This window comes from Castanea sativa, chromosome 1 (assembly GCF_040712315.1).
Source record: "Castanea sativa cultivar Marrone di Chiusa Pesio chromosome 1, ASM4071231v1".
NCBI lineage: Eukaryota > Viridiplantae > Streptophyta > Magnoliopsida > Fagales > Fagaceae > Castanea > Castanea sativa.
The window spans coordinates 13,942,870-13,968,816 of NC_134013.1; the positions used below are offsets into that span (position 1 = coordinate 13,942,870).

Here is a 25,947-nt window from a genome sequence, read left to right on the forward strand (position 1 = left end):
ACACTAATTGATATGTAAAATCCACCATAAATCATATATAAAAAAAGGAATCCCCACCGTAAATAATTTATCCTATATAATAAAGTAGTTATCTTATGACACATCTTGTGGAATGTCCAACTCACATATTCAATGGATTGCCAAATTGCCAATTACCACACTCCATTTGTTTCATAAAATATATTTACCACTTTTTTCAAAAGTTCGGTACTAAAAAACGTTGTTTGTAGTTGAATAAAAATAAGTACAACAAAAGTGGAAAAAATTTTCCACTATTTGAATGCAAAAGCCATTTAGGCTGCGTTTGGTTCAACGGTAAATCAATTTCAGAAATTATTTTTCGCATTTGTGTGTGTTTGGTAGGCACAAAAAATTTGGTCAACTGAAATTATTTTACAGTTTGACCGTAAAATAGCCCTTATACGATGGAAAATCAAATCCGTTCATATTTTACCTTTAAATCACATTTTCGACTGAAAACAGAGAGAGAGAGAGAGAGCACGAAGAGAAGGAGACAGAGAACGAAGAGAGACAAAGAGAGAGAGAGAGAGAGAGAAGTGCCGACGAGCTTGCGCCGGCAAGATCGAGCCCCAAGCCAAATGCTTCGACAAGCTCGCATTGGCGAGATCGAGCCGCGAGATCGCTACCACGCTGGCGAGCTCGCGCCGCGAGACCACCGTCCCAAGCCCAAACCCACCCCCGTCATTACCAATCTGGCCGCCGTTACTGATCTCTTTCTCTCAATCTCTCAATCTTTCTCTCTTTGTGGTGGCGTGGGTAGTGGCGTTTTGGTGGCTTTTGATGGCTTTTAATCTCTGATTTTTTGGGTGTTTTGGTGGCTTTTGATCTCTGATTTTGTTGTTGTTGTTGCGGTGGTGTGGGTGGTGGTGTTTTGGTGGTTATTGTGTTGTGTGGTGCTGGTGTGTGGGTGCTGGTGGATTTTTCTGTGTGTGCTGTGTGGGTGCTGTTGGATTTTTTGATATAAAACTTGTTTGGAAGCTGAGAAAATAGCTGAGAAAATGTGAGAAATGAGTGGAAAATTTGCATTTTTTGAATGTTACCAAACACTTCAAATTATTTTCCAATATAATTTTAAAATTGCAACCAAACATTAGAAATTATTCTCCTTTCCCGAAAATATTTTCACCGAAAAATATTTTACACCCAACCAAACGTAGCCTTAACCTCAATAGGTTAGTTTAGTGGTTTTTAAAATCTCATGATATCCATGAGATCTTAAGTTCGAAAATTCTTGCCAACATCTTGAACAGAATACACTTTCTAGAATGTTATGTATTCAACAAACTACTGCAGATAAATTAAAGTTTTATTTTCTTAATCAAAGTCTATTTTCACAAATGAAAGTTTTGGTCATATACTTATTTGAAAAAGAAAAAAAAAAGTGCATGTCAAATAACAATTTTTTTCTTACACGTATTGCAACCAAATAGAAATCGAGAAAGATTTTCATTTTTCAAAAAATGCTTTCTATATTAAAAATAAAAATAAAAAAACAAACAAACAAAACATGAAGATGAATAAAATAAAAGATAAGCCTCAATTGGGCCCAATTCTCATTTTGAATCATAAATGCACCCAATTTCTGAAGGGTGAGATTGGGCCAAACGTGAGTTTGTTCGATTTTCTTCTTGGGCTGTAAGTGTGTGTCTCGATTTCTTTTTTTTGGTTGTTTTATTTTCAGGTATTTTCAGCTATAGACAACCATTTTCGACTGCTTTTGCTCACAGAGAGAGAGAGAGAGAGAGAGAGAGAGAGAAATATGGCAGGAGGGCATGGAGCGGGAACTACTTACAAGGGCATCACGGTGCATCAACCAAAGCGCTGGCACTCAATCACCGGCAAGGGCATGTGCGCTGTCATGTGGTTAGTTTAGTATTTGACCTTCATTTCTTCTTTTCAATTTTGTTTTTCTATTAATCGAACCCTAATTTTGTTTTTCATATCTTTTAATCAATTTCTTACTATCAATCACTTGGTTATCTACTAATTCCGTATCTCAGATCTGCTTACTTCGTGTTATTTTAGTGTAATCTAGGTTCTTCACTGTCTTTCTCAGGATCTGAAATGTGCAAACGCTATATAGAATTATTGAAAAATTTTATTTTTGATTTGATGGAAATCTGTGTTATTAAATTATATGTGGGTTTTAGCTGTAAATACTAAAAACATAGGGTTCGAGAAAAAAAAAATCTTGATGGGTTTCAGGATTCAACAACAGGGTTTTGCGGAGCTTAGTTTATTTTTAGTATAAATATATGTAAAAAATATATTTGAATTATATATATTTAGTATATAAATTTTGCCAAATAAATGAATATTGACAATGATGGCATGTGTCCTTGTTTTTTTTTTTTTTTTTTTAATAATTTAATTGTGACTTTAATTTTCGGGTGTGTTTATGAACTTTATTGGAATTTGATATTTCAGGTTTTGGGTTCTTTACAGAGCCAAACAAGATGGTCCTGTAGTACTGGTAAGAGTCAATTTGGTTTCAGCTTTCTCTGTATTTGATGCCTCTTTCTTTATAATATGGATTTTTGAATTTTTTTTTTCCCATGTTTCGTCTTTAGGGTTGGCGACATCCTTGGGAGGGCCATGGTGATCATTCCCATGGCGATGGGCATGAACATTAGGTCTGTTGTATCTTTCTTTGCTTTTAGCTACTAAAAATTGGATGCCTAGTTATCATGAAATGCTTTATCTACTGTTCAATCAAATGGTTGATCCACTCTTTGGTACTTGTTTAAAAACTACTAGAGGAAGTCTTATTGCTTTCATTTAATTGTTTATTAGTGAGAGCGGAATTCCTCCTTATAGGTTATACTTACAAATCTTTCTTGTTTGAATTAAAGACTAGGTTTTGTGTTAAAATGGGTCATGCATGATGGCATATATGGATACATGCATATATTCTAAATATTGCTTGCATATTGGGAAATAACCGCACTGAAAAGAATCTGGCATTTGAAACTATATAAGTAATCTATGTATAGGTCAATCCTAACTTACTGCAATTTGGTATTTAAACCAACATCCTAGGAGAAATTGTTGTATACTTGTATATTCTGCACTATGTAGTAAGTTGAAGTATTAGATAGTCATTGCTTATCTCTTAGACATTTTTCTATTAAGACAGGTAGGCTTTAACCTTTTGGAGAAGGGAAAAAGAAGGGGTCTTTTTTGGAAAAGGTTTGGCTCCAACCACCAATAGAAAGATAACATGTGTCCCGTCATGTGCATTGCACATGACTCGGTTGGTTGGGTTAAGTGAGTTGTGTGCAATACATGACAGGGACTAATGTCATTTTCATATTGGTGGTTGAAGCCAAGCTTTCCATTTCTTTTTGTGGGGGGGGGTTGGAGAGGGGCAAGGGGAAGGATTGAAAAATTATTATTAGAAAGTATTTGGAGAAGTGAAACCCTTACCTTCTCTATCTATCAACTTGTGAGCCCATTCTGGAAACTCAAGAGGAAAACAAACAGTCTTCATACTTCCAATATCAGTATTAAAATTGGTAAAGTAATTAGCCATATACTTCATTTCTCTATTAACATGATGAATTTACCAGAAAAACAACAGTGTAAAAAGTTCAGTCATAAGTTTGCAATACTCTCTCACTTTCTGTGGATTCAGCACTTTTTAAAGGATCGTCTCAGTATGAGTCTGTATCCACATTCCAGTCCTTTCCACTTGTAACCCAAGCCTAAGTTCCTAACTGCCCCCAATTCATCATGCAACACCAAGGCAGATTAAATTGCACTGCGGTGAGCACCTAAAGTAGCTCCATCATGATACCTCAAAAGACCGTCATAGCAACCTCTATTCTTCTCAGATAACAAGCCATCCGGATTCAGCAACCAAATTCTAGTGTTGTTAAAAGCGCGCTTAAGCTCAAAGCTCGAAGCCCCAAGGCTCCAACGCTTTTTGCCTCAAAAGCTAGGCTCATTCAAAGAAGCGCGCTTTTTTGCGCTCTTTCAAAAAGCTCAAAGCGTGCTTTTTGGTGCTTTTTTATATTTTTCAAAAAAATAAATCAAAACTGAAATAAAATTTTAGAATCTTGACATCATTGATATAAACCATTGATTTGACATGTTTTTAGTGTAACTTACTTATCAAAAAAAGATATTTTGAGTGTAACTTGTCCTAAAAGGCTAAAACCCAACCCACAACCTCCCAGTTCTTCCCTATTTTTATTTTTATTTTTTCTTAATTTTTCTCCTTGAAACAGTAACCCACCTAGCTTCTTCTTCTTATTCTATTTTTTCCCTTTTTGGATATCTACTTGGTACCAATTACCATGTTGCTATGTCCTCATATTCTTAGCTCATTCATGGAAAAAAAAGAGTATGATATAACATATTTGTGGTAATTGTTTAGTTACTTTAGTGGTTGATGTTGAACATAGCAGACTAATTCCTATAGAGTTACAAGTGATTAAATTATTAAATAATATTACTAATTAGTCATAGGGCATTATGGATTTGGAGATTTAAGAAAGGATATTACATGGAAATACTCATATCTAGCTTATCCAAAAAAATAAAATGACTTGATTTGCAATTTTTGTGTTAAAATTGCAAAAGTAGGGCTTATCTAAATGTTATATGAATTATATAAAAATTTTATTTCAATTTCTATGATAATTTGGTCATTTGATTGTTGCATTTCTCATTAATAATTATTTTTAAATTTATTAAATTATTATTTTAAATGTGCGCTTCACTTCAATCAGGTGCGTGCTTGCGCTTTGCGCTTCGCGCCTAGGCCCCAAGAGATCTTTGCGCTTAAGTGCGCCCCTCGCTTTTACCAACACTGAAATTCCTTCAGGAGGAGGGATACACCTACCAATCTCTCTCTCTCTCTAAGTAATAAGATTTTATAAGAGAAAATAAGCTACCTTATGCATACAAGACGTGTAATATAGCCAAAGAATAGGAATTACAAATGGAAAGAAAGAGGACCAATGAAGTAAACAACATTGTCAAATGCAAGACCAATCAAAGTCCTAATAAAAGATGACTTCAGTTGGACCACTGAGACTTTTATGCCTTAAAAAGTGATGTGATATCTCTCTCCATGATATCCATTGCAAGCATACCAGGCTAAATCCCAAACAAATGACGAGTGTTTACCAAATCAATTTCTCTAACCACTTAACAACACTCCCTGGAATCACCCAATGGACACCAATCATGGGGAAGACAAAAACCCATAGATCGTGTGCAACAACACAATGCAACCGGAGGCTGCCATAGTCTCCCCACTTTTCCTACACTTACAGCACCAATTAACCATGCTTTAGGTATAATTTCTAATACTGAGGATTATGCATCTGGGCAATATTGAGCAAAAAAGGTTATTGGTAAGGCTATTTGGTTAGGATGATGTATAGACTATAGCCCGTAGATGAGAGCGATAGCTGTGTCTTACACTCTTTACTCCAAAACAACAAAAGAATATCAGAGATTCAAAATAACTACTTGCCTATGATTATATAGGCATCAAAGGTTATTTATCTAATGTGTGTTTGTTCATATCCTGTCAAAGTTCATGCATGGATCATGAATGTTCCTCCTTCCCTATCCCCTTCTTTACAAGAGGTAGCTGGCAAATGAGTTGCACCATGAGTTGGTGGACCAATGCTTAACTAAGCTCTTCTCGCAATTGTATATTTAATTTTTGATATTATAAACTGCAAAATAAACTGGACGAAACGTGCTCAGATTCTATTATTTGCAGGCGTCCCATTGAGCTGAAACAACAGGACAAAGAATTCTGTCGGTGGGTTTCTTGGCACAAATTTATGTCAACTTTCTTTGTTTGTTTCAATAAAGTGATTGTGGAAAAGAGATTGTATGGGCAGGATGTGATGGCTAATGAAACATCAAACTTCATTTCACCGTTTCTGCGAGCATGAATATTACTTCGGTTTTAATGTGTTATTTACAATCCTGACCTTCTATCCTTTCGTGTAATATATTTTTAAGCAGCAGGGAATCCTCTTATCATTTTTCCTTCCATCCATAGCTAACTGTCCTTGCCCAAAATAATGTCAATTGTTAACCTTATTGGCTTCTATTCATTTTAATTCAGTTCATCGTTTTTATAGGAATGCAATTCTGCCTAATATTGACATTACTGTAGGTGTAATTTATAGAAGAATAAGAACAAGAAGTTACAAAGATTTGTTTTGTACTCATATATTAGTCTGTAAGCACCTGAAAGTACTCCTAAGTCCTACCCAAGCTCACTTTACATGAATAAAATCTGGGGACACAATTTTGCATAATGGTTGAAATGGATTGTTAATAAAATGATCTCAATAGTCGAGTCATGTGACAGTGATATTATTAACCTTAACAAGTTATGAAAAAGATTTTGAAAAATGTTGTATCCATAATGTTGCACTTAAAAGTTAAAACACCACACAAAATGGAAGTGCTCGATACCTTCACTTGGACTGGCTTTTTTAGTTTTTTTTTTGAGAATATTAAATATTTTTAACACATACACAAGGAGAGAGAAAGAAGGTCTTAAAGAAATTTACAGTGGTTTATATTTAAAAAGCCTATACTAGTTGATATGTTTTCCTTAAAATCATCCATAGGATTAACAGGTTTGATTCCCTTAGAATCTAACTGGCTTGAGGTCTAATTCACATTATATTCTAGAACTCTTCTGCTCCTGCTCACACTATACATTTCAAATTAGAGAACAAGTTTCTGTTTTTTGTTTTATTTTTATTTTTTAATAATTTAATTGTTATAACTGGGGAGAGAAATTTGAATTCTAGATATATTTGAAAGACCAGCGAGAGATGTTAACTAGTTGAACTACAAAGTTCTTAACAAATTTGATAACAAGTCAAATAACCTTGCAAATCGCAATTTGTTGTATGGCTTCATCACTAAGCTGGATGGGAAACATTTCTTACCACAAGACTTACTACTGTCAGTACTGTGTAAAGGTCAACAGCACAAACTATTGAAACAAGCACTGGCATTCACGTGTGTAGCAGGAGAGCTTGCCCTCCGAGGAGGGCAACAAATCTGATCACCCATCCGTGTGTAATATTTCTAAAATTGATTATTTGAAAATAATAAACACATTTTAGATTCTCAAATCATGTTAGCTCCCAACTCTGCATAACAGCGCTGAGGTTGTCTTTCAATTTCCCAACATCACTATTAGCTCTTGTCCACTGTTGCAAGAGAAATGATTGTTGCCACTTGTTGGGATGTCTGGTTTCTTTCGATTATTGTTCGAAAGTGGGAAGAATTACTAGATATACCAAAGCAGTATGCCAGAGCAACTAGATAAATGTAATTGATAAGAAGCTTAATCGTCCAACAAAAACATCCAATCAAATATGCCCCTTTTTGCAACTATTGAATTATCCAATAGAAATCGTGCTATAGTAATATAGCCTTTAAAATTTCTCAATTAGGCTTAGAGAGAAAAAAAAAGAGATAACAGGATGAGAATTTTTGGTTAAGAAAGAAAGGAGGAGAGAGTGCATGCACTAGCGGAGTCAGAAATTTACTTTTGGGGAGCCAAATAAAAAAAATAGAATTAAAATTTTTTTTTTCTATATATTTTAATCATATTCACATTATGTACAATAGTCTAAAATAATATTGTAAATGAAATTCAATATATAAGTTAAGCATTTCCATTATTAATGATTCAAAAGGATGTTCTTCATGTCCAATTCTTAGAGAATTGAAATGATGTTCATTGAAAGTTAAAGCTTCAGTATTAGAATTCAATGGTGTATTATATTTTTATTACCATATTTTTTTTCTTTGGAACTATAAATCAATATTTTTTAACTTGCTGCATAAATAAAGTTTTCAAGTTAAATTATAACTCATGCAGTATAATGACATAGATTTTTTTTTTTTAAAGAACTAATAAAATATTAAAGATTGCTAGAAATTAGACAAAAATGTTTTAAATCTCAATGGATAAAAAAATCGAATCAAATGATCAATTACTTTTTTTTTTATAATGATCAATTATTTTTCTTAGCCAAAAAAAAAAAAATCGTATATTTTATTTATAGATTATATTTTAATACTCCCTCCATTCCACTTAGTTTGTCCTCTATTCCATTTTAGGATGTTCAAAATATTGTCCTGTTTCTAATAATAAAAGTCATTAATTTACTAATGTTTCTATTATACCCCTATTTAATTTTCAAAACTACTCCATTTGAAAAGAAAATCAACAAATTTATTTAAGGGTAATTTTGGAAACTAATACATTTTTAAAAGTTAAACAATACAATAAATGATATTCCCTTAAAAAATTTGACTTTTTAAATAGGACAAATTAAATAGGAGGGAGAGAGTAATAGTTTTCTTCCAAAAAAATATATAGTTTTCATATATTAGATGTTATGTCCTAGTATAATATATTTTTATATATTTATTAATTTAATATGAAATAAAGATTAAAGAGAAGTCATATATGTGGCCACCTAGGGATTCTACCTCAGTTGTGAAGAATTAAATTTTAACCATACACGTGCTCTGTGGTATTTGGAAGTTGGACCAAAGCAGACCAGTTGTCTGCTTCATAAACGTGTGAAAGAGTAAAGAAAAGAAAAGAAGAAAACAATTAGACTTAAGTTTAATACAGTGATCAATTTGGAGAGAGAGAGAGAGAGATCTACCATCGAAACCTGGTGGAGATATTTGCAATTGCGTGATAGTGTAATTTTTTTAGGGTGAAAAAGAAGAGTTACATATATTATTATGAAGATGGCTGCTGATAGCTTCCTTCCGCCGTTCAATCAAAAGTAAGCCATAGAAGTGTTTTTTTATACGGAAGTAACGGAGAAATTTTTTATAATATCTTTTTTTTTTTTTTCGTTTTTTTGGGACAAGTTATCTCTTTTATTTGTTGAGATAATTGTTAAAATAACTGAGATTGTAACATAATACAAATGAATGTTACATTTAATTCTAAATCATTTTTTTTTTTTATGTAAAAAATTATTTGACTAGGATGGGAGCTAGATCTAGATACATTCTTCGAAATTTTTGAAAATGATTGAGATAACTCATATATTAGTATATATTCTAATATTTTTTTTGGGGGGGGGGGGGGGGGGGCCTGGCCCCCTTGGGTCCCGATGTGGCTCCGCCACTGAGTTCATGGAGTTTGATAGATGAAAATGTAAGTGGTGGGTTGGGACTTGGGACCTGTTAGGTTTTTTTTTTTTTTTTTTTCCTTTTAAAAAAGAAGATATTGTATCATTAAAATAGACAACTTCATTGCTTAGGTTTTTTTTTTTTTGGCAGAATTTCATTGCTTAGTTATTCACATATGTAAGAAAATTAACGAAGCATTGTCACGACCAACAGTTCATTTTTAAATCTTTAAGAACAGATCATTATAAACATTAAAGATTAAATGTAAACTTCCTAAACCAATAGTGTTTTTTTACTTGAATTTTTTATTTTTGAAGTCAACATCTAAAGTTTTTTATTTTTAATTACGGATTCTTCTGGTAACCCACTCAAATATGATTCGCTGGTTTTGGTGGGATACTTCTTAGCATTAGATTATTCTTCATAGTTTTCTTGTCCAAAACTTTAATTTGTTTGATTCATTTTCAATTTACGCTCCAAAGACATGGTTTTCATTCATTATTAATTTAGAAAACAATCAAATCAATATGAACCGCTGTATTCATAAAGTTTTTAAATAAAAAACCAAAAGCAAAGTACATTACTAGGCTGCAGGTTTGAAAGGCTTATCTAGTAGAGTACAAACACCACTAAACTGTTTTATAAGAATGAATAAAAGAATACAATAAAATGGAATCAATGACTAATCTAGCTTTGTACTGTGCCCTAAAAGTGGTGAGCCGGACTGCCAGAGAGAGGCAAGCCTTAAAATTGGGCTGCCAACCTTGGGATTCCCACTGTTACGTACGTACAACTAGCTAGTTTGTTAGAACTTAGAATGTTGAGAAGTGAAACCCTAGTCTGGATCAAACGCCTAAACATGCAATCCAGCTCAGCCTCAAGATCTTCAATGGCAATCTCCACTGCCTCCAATCTTTTATTCGCACTTTGAATCGCCATTACATCGCACATATCATATAAACCTTGACCACCCACGCGTATAAACCTTGACGCAAAAGACCCTTTAGCTGATTTTTGATCCAGCCATGGTATAGAAATGAGGGACAATAGTGACTCCACGATAGAAATACTAGTCACCCTCACTTCCTTTAGCACATCAACCACTACTTTAAGGTTCTCATCGATTGGTGAGTGATTCGAAACAATGGATTTGCTCTTAATCCCTTTTAAAGAATTCAAGCACTTCAATGTTTCCTTCTTCAACTTCTTTCTATAGTGATTATAAGCCGCAATTTTGGTACCAATATCGGGCTCGCCAATGCATACTTTACGCAATGTGAATTGAAGATCATGGAGTTGTTCTTTGACGAGCGATAGAACATCTTTAGAAATGCCACACACGTCCAACATTCTTAGAGAAGCCTCCGAGACCTCATGTACCCACTTTTCTTGTCGATGGCTCACAAGGGATTGTTGGATAGTGGGTGAGTGAAGAAGGAGATTGGCAGAGTTGTGTAAGTCTCTAAGAGCATCAAAATTTGGGAGTGCCATAAAGGAAAAAGATGCGACTCTGAAATGAATTAATGCTTATGAGAGTATAAGCACTTTGTAGCTAATTCCTTAGTTTTGAGTTCTGTTATATATAGAAGCCTATAAAGACAGGATATCCTGAATCAGATCTGAGGTCTTTATGTAAATAGACCATGAAGTACCCTTCGTATAGTACGGCTGAGCACAATTGGCAACAGCTAAGAGACCAAGTTATTTGAAGGAACCTTCCATTAGAGATAGTGAGGCAATGTTTTGTGGCTAAGATTTTGTTGTTGGTGAATAGACTACTATGCCAAATATTCATGCACGAGGAGGGAGGTGCCAACCTGTGTTAATTTTTAATTCGAAAGAGGACAATATGTCTTGCAAACAAGAGACTTTAAAAAAATGAGCAATCAGCTAAAGGGTAGGATCTTGTCAAGAAAATAAAGACGATAGAGATCGTAGGGTTAGTTACAACTGTGCATGGTTTTGGTTTCTTTGTGCACGACATGGAAATCTGAGACTAAGATCAACATTTGCGGTACCGACTTCATGAAAATTCTTGGGAAAGTTCGTCACCATCTGGATCAACACACTTGCTAGAAAGATTAGTGGTCTTAGAAACAAGTTGAACGATTCGGATAATGCTGGTATATGGTTTCGGATAACGAATGAATTTTCACGAAGGTTTGTAGAAACTCAAAATGTTTACTGTATGTGTCCTGAAAAATCAGTTTACAGAAGTTTATGTGTCCGTTTGACAAAAATTATTTTTATTAACTTATTTTACTATTTAATTTATTTTTGTTATTATATATAAGTTTTATTGTACTATTTCAGTTAATTTTTATCTTTATTTACAATATTTTCAACAAAAAAATTTCAGTTTTAGCAAAATAAACGGATCAACGGACCCTACATAAGAGAAAAGAGAGTAATCAATACAAAGAATTTAAGTTCACAAGAGTGAGTAGCTAATAATCCAATAACATAACCTTACCAAGTATAAATCTCCAAAATACTCCTAAAAGACCCTACTCCAACAATTAATATGAAAATTATATTTCTTTTTACAATAGTTACAAAGGATTTTGATAGAGGTTGCCCATATTGTTTTAGCAACAAAATAAAAAAAAAGTGGTGGGACAGGGATGGGACAAGATTTTAACCCCTACAGTGTGAATGGATAGTTTAAACATTTTAGTCCCACCTTGTCCTGTGTTGATAAAGGTAATTGTAAATTTTTTCATACCTTAAATCTCTATTATTTAAGCAAAAAAAATCAATACTAGTTTATTTAAATGCATGGATATTAAGATTTTTGTTTTTGTTGTGATATTGTCTTGTTAAAATCTTAGATAATATTATTAATTTCTTGATAAAAATCCGTTTGACTTGATAGGATAAATTTAATTATAATTTCAAATATTTTTACATTAATGAAACAGGTTTTATTATAAAAATTATAATAGTTATAGGGCAAACTAACATTAAATAAAATTTTACAAAGTGGGGTGGGTCTCAAGGGGCAGAAATGGGACAAGGAAGTTTTTCCCATCATACGAAGCAGGGCAAAGATGGAGTAAGACAAAACCATGCAGAGCAGTCGGCCCCGTCCCTCTCTATTGCCATCCCTTACCTACCCAAGGTTTAGAGCTTGGGGTTGAGGAAGAGGGGGTCTTAGGTTCTACCTCCAAGGGGAACACTTTAGGTTAGATTTTTACAATTAATGGAGAACATGTGCCATCTCACTCTCAGCTTCTATAAATTGAAATTTCTAATTCACCTTTTGCTGTTATTTGTGACTATATAGGGAACTATGATCTCTGATCCAGCATCATGTATAAAAGAATTAGAAGAGGTTAAACCCTTTTTCTTCAGCCGACACATACAGAACGGAGAGAGAGATAGAGAGAAGTCTGAATGGATCCCACAACTTTCTTTTTCCCAATAACATTAAGGTCATTTTCTTTCATAGTTTGGAAAAGTTGTGCACGTAAAGGCATCTTCTCACTCAATATGCTAAAAAAAAAAAAGAATTGTGGAAGTAGATGACTACACGGCCCACGGGGGTGACATTTTGTGCTACCTTCAAATTGGATACTGGGTGATCTTAACTAATTACAAAACGAAGTCTTTTCAAACATTTTAATTCAATCATGATCAGATTGTCGGAAGCCTCCAGTCCCTCTCTTTTCAGTTGAGGCAACTGAAGGTGTTACATCTAGGTACAAATGGGTTCACTTGAATGGTTGGGTTTATTTGGGTTTTCGAAATTATTAGTTATTTTTTGAATGTCGGTGATGTAGTGTTCACTTATTTTATATTTATGATAGACCCATTATAAATAGTATGCCCTATCATGAATATAAGAAGATAGAGTATCATGTTATTGTATTTTAGAAATATTTTATAATTACTTATATATGTAGTGGATCAAAACATCGTTTACCATTCCTATGATTCTTATATTCATTCTTTGACACGCCAGTTCAATTTGGTATGACTTGTATTTTTCTGATGTGCGAAAAATATTTAATATTCTATTATTTTATTTTCTACCACTAAAACCATTCATATTTTACATGGCTCATAATCTACTACTTTAGTAGATGTGAAAAAAAAATTGTTATTAGACTTACTCATTGTATAATGTACAAACAAAAAAGAGCGAATGAGGCAATAAAGTAATGATTAATGAGTAGAATTATTAAATATAAATAGTTTTTTCACACAATTCTAACAACAATTAAAATTGTGACTTGAAATCACTTGAAAATCGTAATTTTAAGTCACAATTTTAGTTGCTTTTAAAGGTATGTAAAACTATGTAAAACAACTTGTATGTAACAAACCTACTTATAATTAATTAGACAAAAATGGATAATTATTTTTATGGCTAATTTAATGGATGATATTTGAGAACTCATATAGTAGACAAAACAAAATGAGACAAAAATGAGAGTGCTCATGATTCATTAGCGTTGAGGACATTGACAATGCATTCCAAGTTCTGTTGGCGAAATTTGTACAACAAAAGATTCCAAGTTCCTAGCTCTAGCTCCACGTGGTGCCTAAGGGTACCATGGATGATCATTCTATTCATGTTTTTTGCTGTGGGTCTATAAATGTATATCATATCCTTTACGTTTAATTTAGGCATATGGAATCCGACTCGAAAATTAAAATCTCAAGAATACTCTGAGCTTATCTAACCAAAGAAGGACAAGAACACACCCAAAAAAAAAAAAAAAAACACAGAGAGAGATGGAGGAAAATATAGTGAAGTCAAGGTTCAAAAGGGTTTGTGTTTTCTGCGGAAGCAAAACAGGCAAGAGGACTTGTTATAGTGATGCTGCTCTGGAACTAGGCCAAGAGCTGGTACCCTTTTCATGCCTAGAGATTATTATTATTAGTATTATGTTTTTGGATTTTCAATTGCTTTACCTGTGAATTTAATCAAACTGAACATTGAATTTCAAGTATTTTCTTGGTCCTGTACTTACTGATCAAGGAGTTATCTTGGTTTTCTCGAGGAAGGTCTCTAGGAGGCTGGATCTTGTTTATGGAGGAGGAAGTGTTGGATTAATGGGCTTAGTTTCTAAACAGGTCCATGGAGGTGGTGGACATGTTATGGGGTACAATCTCTACCATTTCTCATTATGATTTCTAGTTTGGAATAAAATCTTTGTGCCCATTTTGCGGCTTAAAGTTAATTAACTTGTTTGTTGGTTTTATTCACAGAATCATTCCCAAATTTTTGATGGACAAGGAGGTAGTCTAGAACGTAGAATAATAATTATACTATTAGATTCATGGATTTCATAATAGTTAATTTTTTTAAAACGATAATTTGTATATATTCTCTATTTTAGTCAACAAGTTCTTTGGTGATTTATATTTGGTTTGTTCTTTGTTGAGCAGATAACTGGGGAAACAGTTGGGGAGGTCAGGCTAGTAGCAGACATGCACCAGAGGAAAGCAGAGATGGCTCGCTATTCTGACTGTTTTATTGCTCTTCCAGGTCTCCCTCTTTCGTTTTCTCTAGGACTCTGAAATTGTGGACAATTAATGAATTGCTGATTTTTATGCATATGATTAGGTGGGTATGGAACTTTGGAAGAGTTATTGGAAGTTGTCACATGGTCCCAACTTGGGATCCACGATAAGCCTGTAAAGCAACTTCATGATTCAGACTAAAATTTGATAGCTAGTTCGCATATATATTGGAAGATCAAAACCTGACTTTTTTTTTTTTTATGCATGAATCAATAGGTGGGATTGCTTAATGTCGATGGATACTACAACTCTCTCCTCTCTTTCATAAACACAGCCGTGGAAGATGGATTTATCAAGCCCTCTCAGCACAATATAATCGTCTCTGCTCCAAACGCTAGGGAACTCATTCAAAAACTCGAGGTGGGTTTCTCTTTCTCTCTGTAAATAAGAATTTACGTTGTCCTAATTTATTAGCTTTCTCTTTTCGCTCTTCGTAAATAAGAATTTTAAAATTGTCCTGATTTAGCCTTTTGTTTGTTTGATTAGGAATACGAGCCTGTGCATGATGGGGTAGTTGCTAAGGCCAAGTGGGAGGCAGAACAGGCGGAGTTTAATGCTTCTTTGCAGACTGATATTGCTCGTTAAGTCAATAGAGACCACGAGTGAATCTTTTAGGTTTCATTTTTCTTTTCTTTATTCTTGAGAAAAATACTAGGAACACGTAAATTTACACAATTTTTGCTCTGACTTGCCATATAATGAGATGTGAGTGATAGAGGTGTGGTGGTAGCGTGAATCTTCTATCACACCTCTATCACTCACAACTCGTTATGTGATGAGTTGTAGTAAAAATTAGATAAATTTATGTTGTCCTAACAATGCTCTTAGCTTTGGGGGCAAAAAAAATCTCGGTTTTTGTTGTTTGTACTTATTGGTCTAGTCTACTAGGATAAAGTAGGAAGTTCGATTAGTCAATGTAAGAAATTCGGTAGATTGTTCTTTACCTTTTTAAGAGCATTTTCAGCCGCTTTTTCAAATTTTTGTATTGTTTGAAGAGTGAACGGTTACATTTATCTTTTATCTACTTACCTTTTTCAAATACACTTTCCAACAAACTCTCTATCTTTTTCCTATCTTATTTAAATATTATTTCTTCATTCATTCTTTATTCTTTCTTTAATCTTTCTTTATTCTTTTTTTAATCTTTCTTTATTTATTCCCAACTATATTTTCTAATCCTCTCAACGGGTAAAAATTTTAAAATTGTGGGTGGTCTTTTTTTTTCAATGGATATCTTAAAGCACTTGAGATAGCAAATAATATAGTCATGAGTTGTTAGTTTTTATTTATTTATTTATTATTCACTAATTTATCACAAGCTTTTTTTTTAATTTAACTAAAATGAAAAAAAAAATGCTACGTCTACAACATTTTTATAATAAATCACATGTGGTAAGTTGTTATTGGTTCTAATTTTAATCACAACTTAAATTACTTTTTTTGCCTATTCATAATAACTAATAACAACCTACTACTCAATATCTATTGTTAAAATATTATAGACATAGCATCCCTCAAAAAAAAAAATCTAATCATAAAATTTTTCTAATTATCACTAACCCAATTTTCCACCACGTACACACTTACACACCACTTTTATATTCACAAGTTATAATTCATTGTTTCCACCACACACACTCCACTATAATTACAAACCAATTCTCCACCACATACCAAAATTTAAGAATAAAAATATCTTCATCTCAAACTCAAAGACTCAAACAGAGAGAGGATTTCAGCAAAAGAAGAGAGAGAGAGAGAGACCAGACGACATAGATGGTGAGGAAAACGATCATGGAGATCAGGTGTCAGAGGAGGTTGAGGAAGAGGATGAGGAGCGTGTAGTTCATGCAGTCTAGATGGGTCTTTCTCCACAACCGATTTGCTCCACCCCCACAGCTGCTTGTCCTCCTCCCTACCGTTGACAAAGTGCGGCTTTTTGCTTTTATTGTTTTGATTTCATTAGGCTTATGAGAAAGATTGTTTTTGTGTTTCAAATCTTTCGATTGGATTTTGTGTTTTTGTTTTGATTGTGGTATGTTTTACTTTGTAACTGTTGAGATAGAGAAGCAAGAGAGAGTGAACAACAAAAGAGAAAATGGATGAGAGAGAAAGAATCATTATTTTATTCAACCAGTGAATATTTTAAGAATAAATTATATGTTTGGAGTTACTACAGTAATTGCTACAGTGCTCTCTAGGTGAAGAGAGCTATTGTAGCAACTCTTAAAAAAAAATTAGAGATAGAGAGAATGTTGAAGGGTGTTTTTTTGTGGGTTTGATCTCTAAAAATGGCTTTAGAGAGCTTATTGGAGAACCTTTTGGGGGGGGGGGGGGAGCTCTAAAAAATAGAAAATAATTTATCCCAAAAAGGAAAAGAAAAAAAAAAATATATATATATATATATATTTGCACTTCAATTTTATTACCTTAAGGGAAATTTTAAAATAGTAGCTATCTATTCTATTCTATCGCATTGTTATTGGTTCTTGTGCATTATCTGAAGAGTAATGTTTCAGACATGATAATGTTTCCAATATTTTTCAAAAGAGTTGTGTGGGGTGCAGCAATTTGGTAAAGTAGCATTGCCACGTGTTGTACCATACGCCGAGGAGGCAAGGGCAATTCCGAGGAGATCCCACCCTCGAAAGGGGGGCGACATCAGCGATACGCCACCAGAGGAGGACGTACTGTAGAGAAATAAACCAGGAGAGAGGGTTAGCCTTGACATGCTGAGGGGGTGGTAGCTGCCACCCCATTTAATGCATCCTACCAAACCTCCTGTGGCCGCATTTATGTGGAGAAGACCTTTGAACAATGCTACTTTGGTTGTTGCATCTCACGTAGGTTCTGGGAAGGCGCTTGATGGGACTAGCACTTGAGTGGTGGCTTGCATGATCAACAAATGGAAGGTCAGGATCATCTAGAAGGGTTTATATAAGACAAAAGGTCCCCCAGAAAGGGGGGATAGGAAAAATAGCAGAGAAAAACTGTAGCACAAAGAACTAAAACTGTAAACAAGTCCTATAGTGATATATTCAAGAACCAATCTCCTTAGACTTGGCCGAGGAGAATTTTCTTTTACAATATTGTGGTTACCTTCTGTTTTTCTTGGTTTCCTTGTTATCTTTAGCCCATATTGAACGTTATCTACCCCCTAGAAGCTTAGTCTTACAGTCCGCTCTCTACAAATTCATTATGTTGGGCTATTTGGGCCTGAGTCCTCTTGTCGTCTGGGCTCAGGAACTAAATTTAGTGCCTACAAGTTGAGTTGATAAATTTTTAGTGATTTTCATCTAAACCTATCATTGACATTACTTTTGATGGTGATTGGTGAGTTTGATTGTGAAGTGGCAATGTATAAAGAATTGATGCTCTAACCTTTGGTCATATTATTAATTTCATCCAAAAACTTCCTAGAGCAATAGTACAGTGGATGAAACTTAAAACCTCCATGTTTATGGTACGTACATCGAGTCCATTAAGCCCATTATCTTATTGTCCTAAAAAGACATCAAGTCCATTAAACCCATTATCTGATTATCCCCAAAAGATATCTAACGTAATACTGTAGTTAAATGGATGAATTACTAAAATATATATATATATATATATATATATATATATATATATATATATATATATATTGTCTTGTATAATAGTAATAAAAGAATTCAAAATTTATTTAAAATGTATAGTCCCCAAAATGTATTTAGATTTTCCAGAAAGTGATGTCTAAGAAATTTAAATATCCAATAATATTACTATAGCTATATTATTTGAATAGGAATAGCTCATGAAAATGTGAAAATTCTTATATTTGATTTATTCTTGGAAGTTTTATAAGAATTACATTTATCATTTTTAAAATATCTTAGGTTATAAACACTCAAGAGTATTTGTCTATATTTCTTACAAGAATACAGTATGTACGTAACTGCATTACTTAAAGATTTAGAATGTAAATCTATACAGGGACGGAAGCAAGCTTTGACATGGGGGCAATGGGCCTCCCCCCTCCAAAATATTTTTCTTTTAAAAATATTAGTATATACTCAGGTACTAATTTTAGCAATTTTTTCTATAAAACTACACTTTGTCCTCCTTTAATAATATCATTAATTTTTTAAGAGTAATGTTATTACTGTGTGGGGCAAAAGGATCCTGGTGGGAATGTGGGCCTTTTGGGCCTTGTTAAGGAAGGTCGACCTGACCCTGGGGTTAGAGATTGTTGGTGCTATGGGTCGGCCTATACGCCGAGGATCCGAGGATCCAGCCGAGGATGGTTTTCCCCTCGGACTGACATCAAAGAACCTGAGACTTCATGGTAAAGATTAGGGAATGATACGGTCAAGACCAATGGTTAAAGGGAGAGAACCCTTGAATGTCCTAGAAGCGCCGATGTTGGAAGAATATCAAAGGTAAAGGCTGCTACCTCCACATTAAAGACCCTGCACCTACCACCCTGGCCGCATTAATGAGGAAGTGACACTTAAACAGTGGAAGGGAAACTTCTAGTTACTGTTCAAAGGCATTAAGAAAAGAAATATCTAGGCTAAGGGAGGAATTGGGGGGCAACACGTGGATAAAGTATTAAAAAGAGGAGTATTTAAGGAGGGACCTGGAACAGAAACGGGACGGAACTTTTTGTAACCTAAAAAGAACAAGGAAAAAGAGAGAGATATAATATAAGAACAGCTCTCGGCTTACGTCCGAGGAGGCCTATTTACATTACTCCTTTTTGTTTCCAAGTACTTGCAATCTTTAGTTTGTCATTTCATCCTCATACACTTCTAACCTGGGTTTCAAGCCCACACTCTACAAATTCATATTGTTTAAGGCTCATTGGGCCTGAGCCCATAACTGTTCTTGGGTCTAGGTGCAATTGTGCACTTACAATTGGCGCTAGAAGAGTGTTAGTAATGGTACACACATGGTCGCTCCAGAAGCTTATAAACCATGTGTGGGAGGGAACTCTAACCGATGTGGGACTTGGTGTCAAGCCTGCGAGTCCAAGGTCTAGCCCTTGCTCCTGGTGAAAATCCTGCCCGCACTCGGGGACGAGCCGATAAACCGTGAGGGACTGGCTCCCCAAAGCGGATAAATCCGATTAATTGGGGAAGTATCCTCACAATTACTACAAAATTTTTCTACAATATTTTTACAAACTGTTGAGATAGAAAATTTATATTGTTTTGCACTTGGTCCACCGCTTACACCACTATTTTACTTAGTAATAAATACTCACTACATTAGCAATTTGTAAAAAAGTTTGTAACTCTAGCATTCCTCATTGTAAAGACCATAAAAAAAAAAATCTATAGATCTAAAATCTAAAACAAAATATACAAGCCCAAAAAATTAGTATAACAACAAAAATTACCAATAGTAAATCTAAAACAAAATAAGTTCAATCAACCAATTTTACCCAAAACAAAAAATCAGCCCATTAAAAAATTAAATAAAACTATTTTGTCATTACCCATCGGGAACATCAAAGTCACAAACACCAACAAAAAAAAAAAATGTCCCTTTAGTGGCTAAGGTCATGTTTGGTTAGCTTGTTTTTATCAATCAATTCTCACTTTTCATATTTCAATTCTCAAATTTCGTGGGCCCCACTCCAAGGCAACTTGTTTAGTTTAGTTTTTATTCTCAATTTCCATCACTCATTACTCAAAAATTTGAGTTAGAGAGATGGAAACTGAAAACAACTTTTATGTGTTTTCAAATTATGAAAAATGTGTTACAAGAGCATTATTGTAAAAACAAGCAAATAAGTAGGACCCACTCTCATGAATGGTCTAATCAATAAGTTAGGCCATAAGGCTAACATGTCCTTTTTTTTTTTTTTTTTTCTCTCTTTCTTTCCTCTTCACACCTACTTGTCTTTCTTCTTTTCTCCTTCTTTCTCTTTTTCTTTCTTCTTTAGGTGTAGTTTTCCCTTTGCTTCTTCTTCTTTATTTCTTTTTTGCTTCTCTTTCTTTAAATCTTTATTTGTCACAAGACAGATTTGCATATTTGCGTGACCAATTTTCTATGAGACCGATCCAAGAAGAAGCATTTTGGCAATGGAGACGAAGAATTGAAAACAAAATTTCTGCCGCCGCTATCTATGACTTGTGTATTTGTGGGTTCCAATTTGTGTTGTCGAGATCTTTGTAGGTTGTAATTGGTGTTTTGTCTAGTGGTTGTAATGGGTTGGGGTTTTGAAGGTTGTGATTGTGGGTTTGTGGTGTTTTGTGTGTTGTTGAGAAGAAAAAATCTAAAGAATGAGTTAAATCAAAGAAAAGGAAGATGGGTTTGTGGTCACTCTGTCTGTAGTGTTGGCGGCGATAGGTTTGCCATGGGAACTTGCTAGTCGTATGGTGGGTTTGTCAAGGGAGGTGAGATGCTGATTCAGGTTTGGTTGAGAGAGAAATGGCAATACAGTGGGCTTCGCAAATTTAAGTTAAATTGCTTTTGTCAAACTAAAAACTAAGGAGAGTACTGATGCCAAACATAGCCGTGGAGTGAGTTAAGAAAAAATAGGTAATTAGATATCAGATATGAGAATGAATTTTGAGTCATGAGTTTTGAGATATGAGTCATGAGCAATCCAAATAGGCCCGAAGTAGTAGTAGAATTAGAGGTTAGAGCTGTTACACATAGCCAACAACAAACCCGCCCTCTTAACTTCAAGTCCTGGCTCTTTCCCTGAATCCATATTTGTCATTATGGTTTTTAATATAGCTTTTGTCCCGCCTCAACACCCGCGCCCTCGCTCACACACACACATATATTCATGCATTTTGTCCAACAATTATCTTGCAAATAATAAAAGCTCTAACCCACGGGGATGTTCAAATATCAAGTTAGTTAAACCCATCACTTAAACCAACTCCTTGAAGTTTGAGGCTTTCCCACCCCCTCTCAACCAATCAATGGATCATGATAGCCCAATATTTACTTTCAAATTCATAGTTTAATTTGCGCAACATCATTATTCACATAGTAGTACTTTTAACATCACTTTTAATTTATATCAATGACAACATATTACTTATATATATATATATATATATATATATATATATATATATATATGTATGTATGTATGTATGTATGTATGTATGTATGTATGTATGTATGTATGTATGTATGAAAATAATTTCATATACCATATAATAGAAGTTAAAATTGTAGTTGTGTCAAGTGGCTATATATATCTGCTCTCTTAGACAAGTGACTACATTTTTATTAACTATCAAAATAATTTACCTTAAGTGCTTGAAAGATTATGACTGATTTTTTTTTTTTTTTTAATGAATGCTAATAGAATTCCTTCTCAAAAAAAAAAAAGTGCTTGGAAGACTAGCGGTTCCATTTTCTAGGGTTGCACCATATATTATATAAATATTTCTAACATTTCAAAAAATAAAAATTTATTATGATCAAAAAGCACTCCTTTATTTATTTATTTTTTTGGTAAAAATGAATGAAAAGAACAACTAACGGGAAAACAAGATATCAGGACACAGCCTGTTGAAGACCATCCCTTGGCAATTAGCCTCAACGAGAGGAATTAAGTCCACAAGCGGACAATCATGAATAACAAAGTTCATAGCTTGACTAAGACCTAGCCCAGCTAAGCGATTAGCACACCTATTGCCTTCCCGATAGCTATGCTTGATGCTTACATGGGGTATTTGAGCAGCCAGATGTTTGCAGTCCTCAAAAAGTGGGGATATAACAAAGCTAGAGTATAAAGGATTGTTGAACGCATCAACTAACGCCTTGGCATCTAGCTCAATGATGACAGCATTTAGATTTAATTGATGGCAGAGAAGCAGTCCATCTCTAAGGGCCCAAGTTTCAGCCATGAAGCTACTAGTTTTCCCAATCTTCCTAGAAAAACCCAATATCCAATTGCCCCATTCATCTCTGATCAATCCTCCTCCCCCTGCCGATCCCGTGGAAGTGATTGCAAACTCGTCCATGTTGAGTTTCACCCAACCCAAGTTAGGCTTTTCCCATCTAACTTGTCTGATAACCATACGGTTGTTACACCTTGACTAAGTAACATACAGCATATATTCCATAGCTTGAGATAAAATTACCTTGGCAAGGCTTGGATTAACTCCTTTGGTGTTGAAGACAATCTAATTCCTATGTTTCCATAAGGACCTGATGGCAAAAGAAAAAAGGATGTGCCAAGGAATACATTTTATGGATAGCTTGCTCTTACCATTAGAATTAGAGACCAGCCAAGTTCTAATGTCTTGAGAGAAGAAAAGGGAGTCGGAATTATGAATGCCCAGCTGAAGCCAGACATGTTTAACTACCTGGCAATCAGGTAGAGCATGGGAGATAGATTATGCTTGATCATGACAAAGATGGCAGGAAGTATCTGAAGGAATACCTCGGTTAGCAAGCCAATTTTTAACCCCGATGCTGTTGTGCATGCATTTCCAAAAGAACATTTGAATTCTAGGGAGAGTTTGAAGCTTCCAAATCCATGAACCTGAAAAGGACTCAGCCTCCAACAGCTTTGAAGCTAACAGATAAGCACTTTTTAGATTGAACTCACCTTTAGTAGAAAATTTCCAAGCCAACTTATCATTACTTCTTACCACAATAGGGACTGGCACTGCTTGAATATCTACTTTGATCTCAGCAGGTAGCTCAAAGGGAAGCTTGGGCCAATTCCACCCATAAGGGGCAGTCATATCTTTAATGGTAAGGTTGACCAAATCTTGGGAAAGGGGTCCCTGAATCCTCGATCTGATGGGGCCATGGTTAGACCAGCACTCCTTTAAGCGTATTGGTGTCATGATGGAGAAATTACATGGTCCTCACAGTGGACCACGTCACCTATCCACTATTTCACTAAAAGACTCTCATTTGTTTAAAAATTGTTAAGTCAGTAATCAATTTCAGTCTAAAAAAAAATTCTAACTCAAAAATTTCAAGTAGGTGGAAGTCTTTTATTGAAATGGCGGACCACATCACTTGTCCACCATAGAGACCTTATAATTTCTCATAATGCTGAGGCACGAAATTCCAACAGAGTAGAAACCGAATAGTACGTATAGAGAGTTTGCATTTGACTAGAAAAGAGTTACTATATTTTTGTTAATTAAATGCTGGCAGTGTGGTCTGGTGGAGATTCATATACCTACAACTATCCGGATATTCATATATTTTTGTTAATTAAATGCTATATTGTAGTTTCTCTTTCTACTACCAAATCAGCTTTTTTTTAAACCTTTTTTTTTTCCATGTCAACATGAAAAAGATTAGAACTAATCCATCACAAGTTTTACTTGACTAAAATAACATAACATGAAACAAGTTCTGCTTAATTTTCTTTTATATTTATGAAAAACATTAATTAAATAATATTTATCTCTAGTTTTTTCTACAAATTCTCCGTTTTATATTTTTATATTTATAAACATTTGGGATTATATAAAAATTAATAGTATACATTTCAGTAATTAATCAATTGTCTTTTATTTAATTCTTTTTTTTTTTTTGCTTAAATATGTTTTTTATCCTCAATTTTTAGGAACAGTTTTATTTGGGTCATCAACAAATTTTTCTATGTCAAACAATCTGACTAACGAAAACTACTGATGTTTCTAACAAATTGCTTACATGTCACATTTAATGGCTAATAATTATAATATAAAAAAAATTATTTAACTATCTTGCGGTTTTGTTAACATCTTGCTTCCACCCTGTAGTTTAAGATTGCAGCACTGCTGTCAAATGCCTAACATCGTCCTTCTAGTTGACAACCCAGAAATGGAACTCCTTTAGTGATCCTTTAGACAATTTTAGTAGGAGCCTATATAGTAAAAACCCTTCCTCTAGATTAGGGGGGTCTTCTTTCTTTTGCTTCATTTTCCTCAATTTTCTTGGTAACCGAATAGTACGAAATCAGTTCACGATCGTATCGAAATACATTCACACTTTAACTAGATAACAAATTTGAAAAGTTTGGCTCATAAGTGATTTTAGTCCTTAAAATTAAACTTATTGCTTTTAATCCTTTAGATGATGTGGACAAATAAAAAACCGGCATGTCATATTTTCGTAAGGACTAAAACAAATCACTATAAGTTTGTTAGGGATTAAAATGGATTAGATTAAGTTTTTTAAGAACAAAACTAAAGTGTTCACTTTAACTTTGTTAGAGACTAAAATTAGTCACTTTAATCATTAACCAAAATTTAGGCACCAACTTATATTTTGGACAAAATATTTGTTAGAACTTTGAAGACCAAAATAAAATCGATTCTAAAAATTGAGTAGCATGTTTAAACTATTTGTTTTAAGTGATAGAAACTCAGAGAAAATAACGACAAACCATGATGAGGACATATCAATGGCCTCTTAAGAAAACAGCTATAGGTCACTTGCACTTGTTGATGCCTACACCGACCACCTATGCTACGGTAATTTTGCTCCATTGCTTTTGTTTTCTAAACCTAGCTAGGTAGATATATCACACAAGAATGTGGTTCCTCGAATATTTACTTTGAATTTGGATAGTATATATTACACACACCTTATTATATACATTTTCACACGTACACTTCCAACACTATTTTCACTAAAAATAGCGTTAAAGTGTTTAGCATGAGTGAATGTGTAGTTTTTATCTAGGAAGCATGGACATAGACACGAGTACAACACAGTAATACAAACAATTTTTAAAAAATTATAACATAAAACGACCTCTTTGGCACTTATATGACATAAATACAACACAAATATGGCCTCTTAATTAAAGTGTACTTGGTTCTTACCTTTTTACCTTTGATATTTACATTCCATAGTAGGTAGATGATACTAATGGTCGTGTAGAATGACAAGAGTTTGCATAATGTTTGTGTGAAAAGCATGCTGATGTGTGTCCAAAAACCGGAAACAGGACGTGTACTTCTCTGTTCGTCATGTTTCTGATTATGACTTCTGATCATGGTCATAAATCATAACATTAACAGGACTTTGGGTTGAGCTTGTTGCAACGATTCACACCTGTATCTCAATCAGCGCACGGGAGGAGGAGGAGGAGGAGGAGGAGACTGAGATCAGGTGCAATTATTATTAATGAAGGTAATTATCAATCTCAACTTTTGATTAAAAAAGATTAAGAGATAAGTTAAGAAAAGTAAAAAATTAAAGTAAAAAAAATAAAAAATAAAGAAATTTTGTAAAAAAGAAAAGGTAAATTACACCAGATAT

General features: G+C 34.1%; 3 protein-coding genes across 3 annotated transcripts; 2 read left to right on the forward strand and 1 right to left on the reverse strand.

The window, feature by feature from the left end:
* Window positions 1-1,679: 1,679 nt before the first annotated feature.
* On the forward strand, window positions 1,680-6,040 carry LOC142605359 (NADH dehydrogenase [ubiquinone] 1 beta subcomplex subunit 2). The gene is made up of 4 exons (XM_075776827.1): window positions 1,680-1,884; window positions 2,449-2,494; window positions 2,592-2,654; window positions 5,762-6,040. Exons 1-3 carry the CDS (start codon window positions 1,781-1,783, stop codon window positions 2,652-2,654), a joined length of 213 nt encoding a protein of 70 aa, XP_075632942.1. The 5' UTR covers window positions 1,680-1,780; the 3' UTR covers window positions 5,762-6,040.
* A 3,665-nt stretch (window positions 6,041-9,705) lies between these two features.
* Window positions 9,706-10,751, reverse strand: LOC142631902 (uncharacterized). Its single transcript, XM_075806286.1, has one exon. The coding sequence runs from the start codon at window positions 10,669-10,671 to the stop codon at window positions 9,925-9,927; it is 747 nt and encodes a 248-aa protein (XP_075662401.1). The 5' UTR covers window positions 10,672-10,751; the 3' UTR covers window positions 9,706-9,924.
* A 3,023-nt stretch (window positions 10,752-13,774) lies between these two features.
* On the forward strand, window positions 13,775-15,879 carry LOC142621815 (cytokinin riboside 5'-monophosphate phosphoribohydrolase LOG5-like). The gene is made up of 7 exons (XM_075795180.1): window positions 13,775-14,034; window positions 14,194-14,291; window positions 14,398-14,428; window positions 14,578-14,677; window positions 14,756-14,826; window positions 14,929-15,072; window positions 15,199-15,879. Exons 1-7 carry the CDS (start codon window positions 13,921-13,923, stop codon window positions 15,295-15,297), a joined length of 657 nt encoding a protein of 218 aa, XP_075651295.1. The 5' UTR covers window positions 13,775-13,920; the 3' UTR covers window positions 15,298-15,879.
* Window positions 15,880-25,947: the final 10,068 nt, after the last annotated feature.

Coding starts and splice junctions, on each gene's coding strand:
- LOC142605359 (XM_075776827.1), top strand. CDS start 1,781: ATGGCAGGAGGGCATGGAGCGGGAACTACTTACAAGGGCATCACGGTG. Junction 1,885..2,448: donor GGCATGTGCGCTGTCATGTG/GTTAGTTTAGTA, acceptor TTGATATTTCAG/GTTTTGGGTTCTTTACAGAG. Junction 2,495..2,591: donor AAGATGGTCCTGTAGTACTG/GTAAGAGTCAAT, acceptor TTTCGTCTTTAG/GGTTGGCGACATCCTTGGGA.
- LOC142631902 (XM_075806286.1), bottom strand. CDS start 10,671: ATGGCACTCCCAAATTTTGATGCTCTTAGAGACTTACACAACTCTGCC.
- LOC142621815 (XM_075795180.1), top strand. CDS start 13,921: ATGGAGGAAAATATAGTGAAGTCAAGGTTCAAAAGGGTTTGTGTTTTC. Junction 14,035..14,193: donor TGGAACTAGGCCAAGAGCTG/GTACCCTTTTCA, acceptor TTCTCGAGGAAG/GTCTCTAGGAGGCTGGATCT. Junction 14,429..14,577: donor AATTTTTGATGGACAAGGAG/GTAGTCTAGAAC, acceptor TTTGTTGAGCAG/ATAACTGGGGAAACAGTTGG.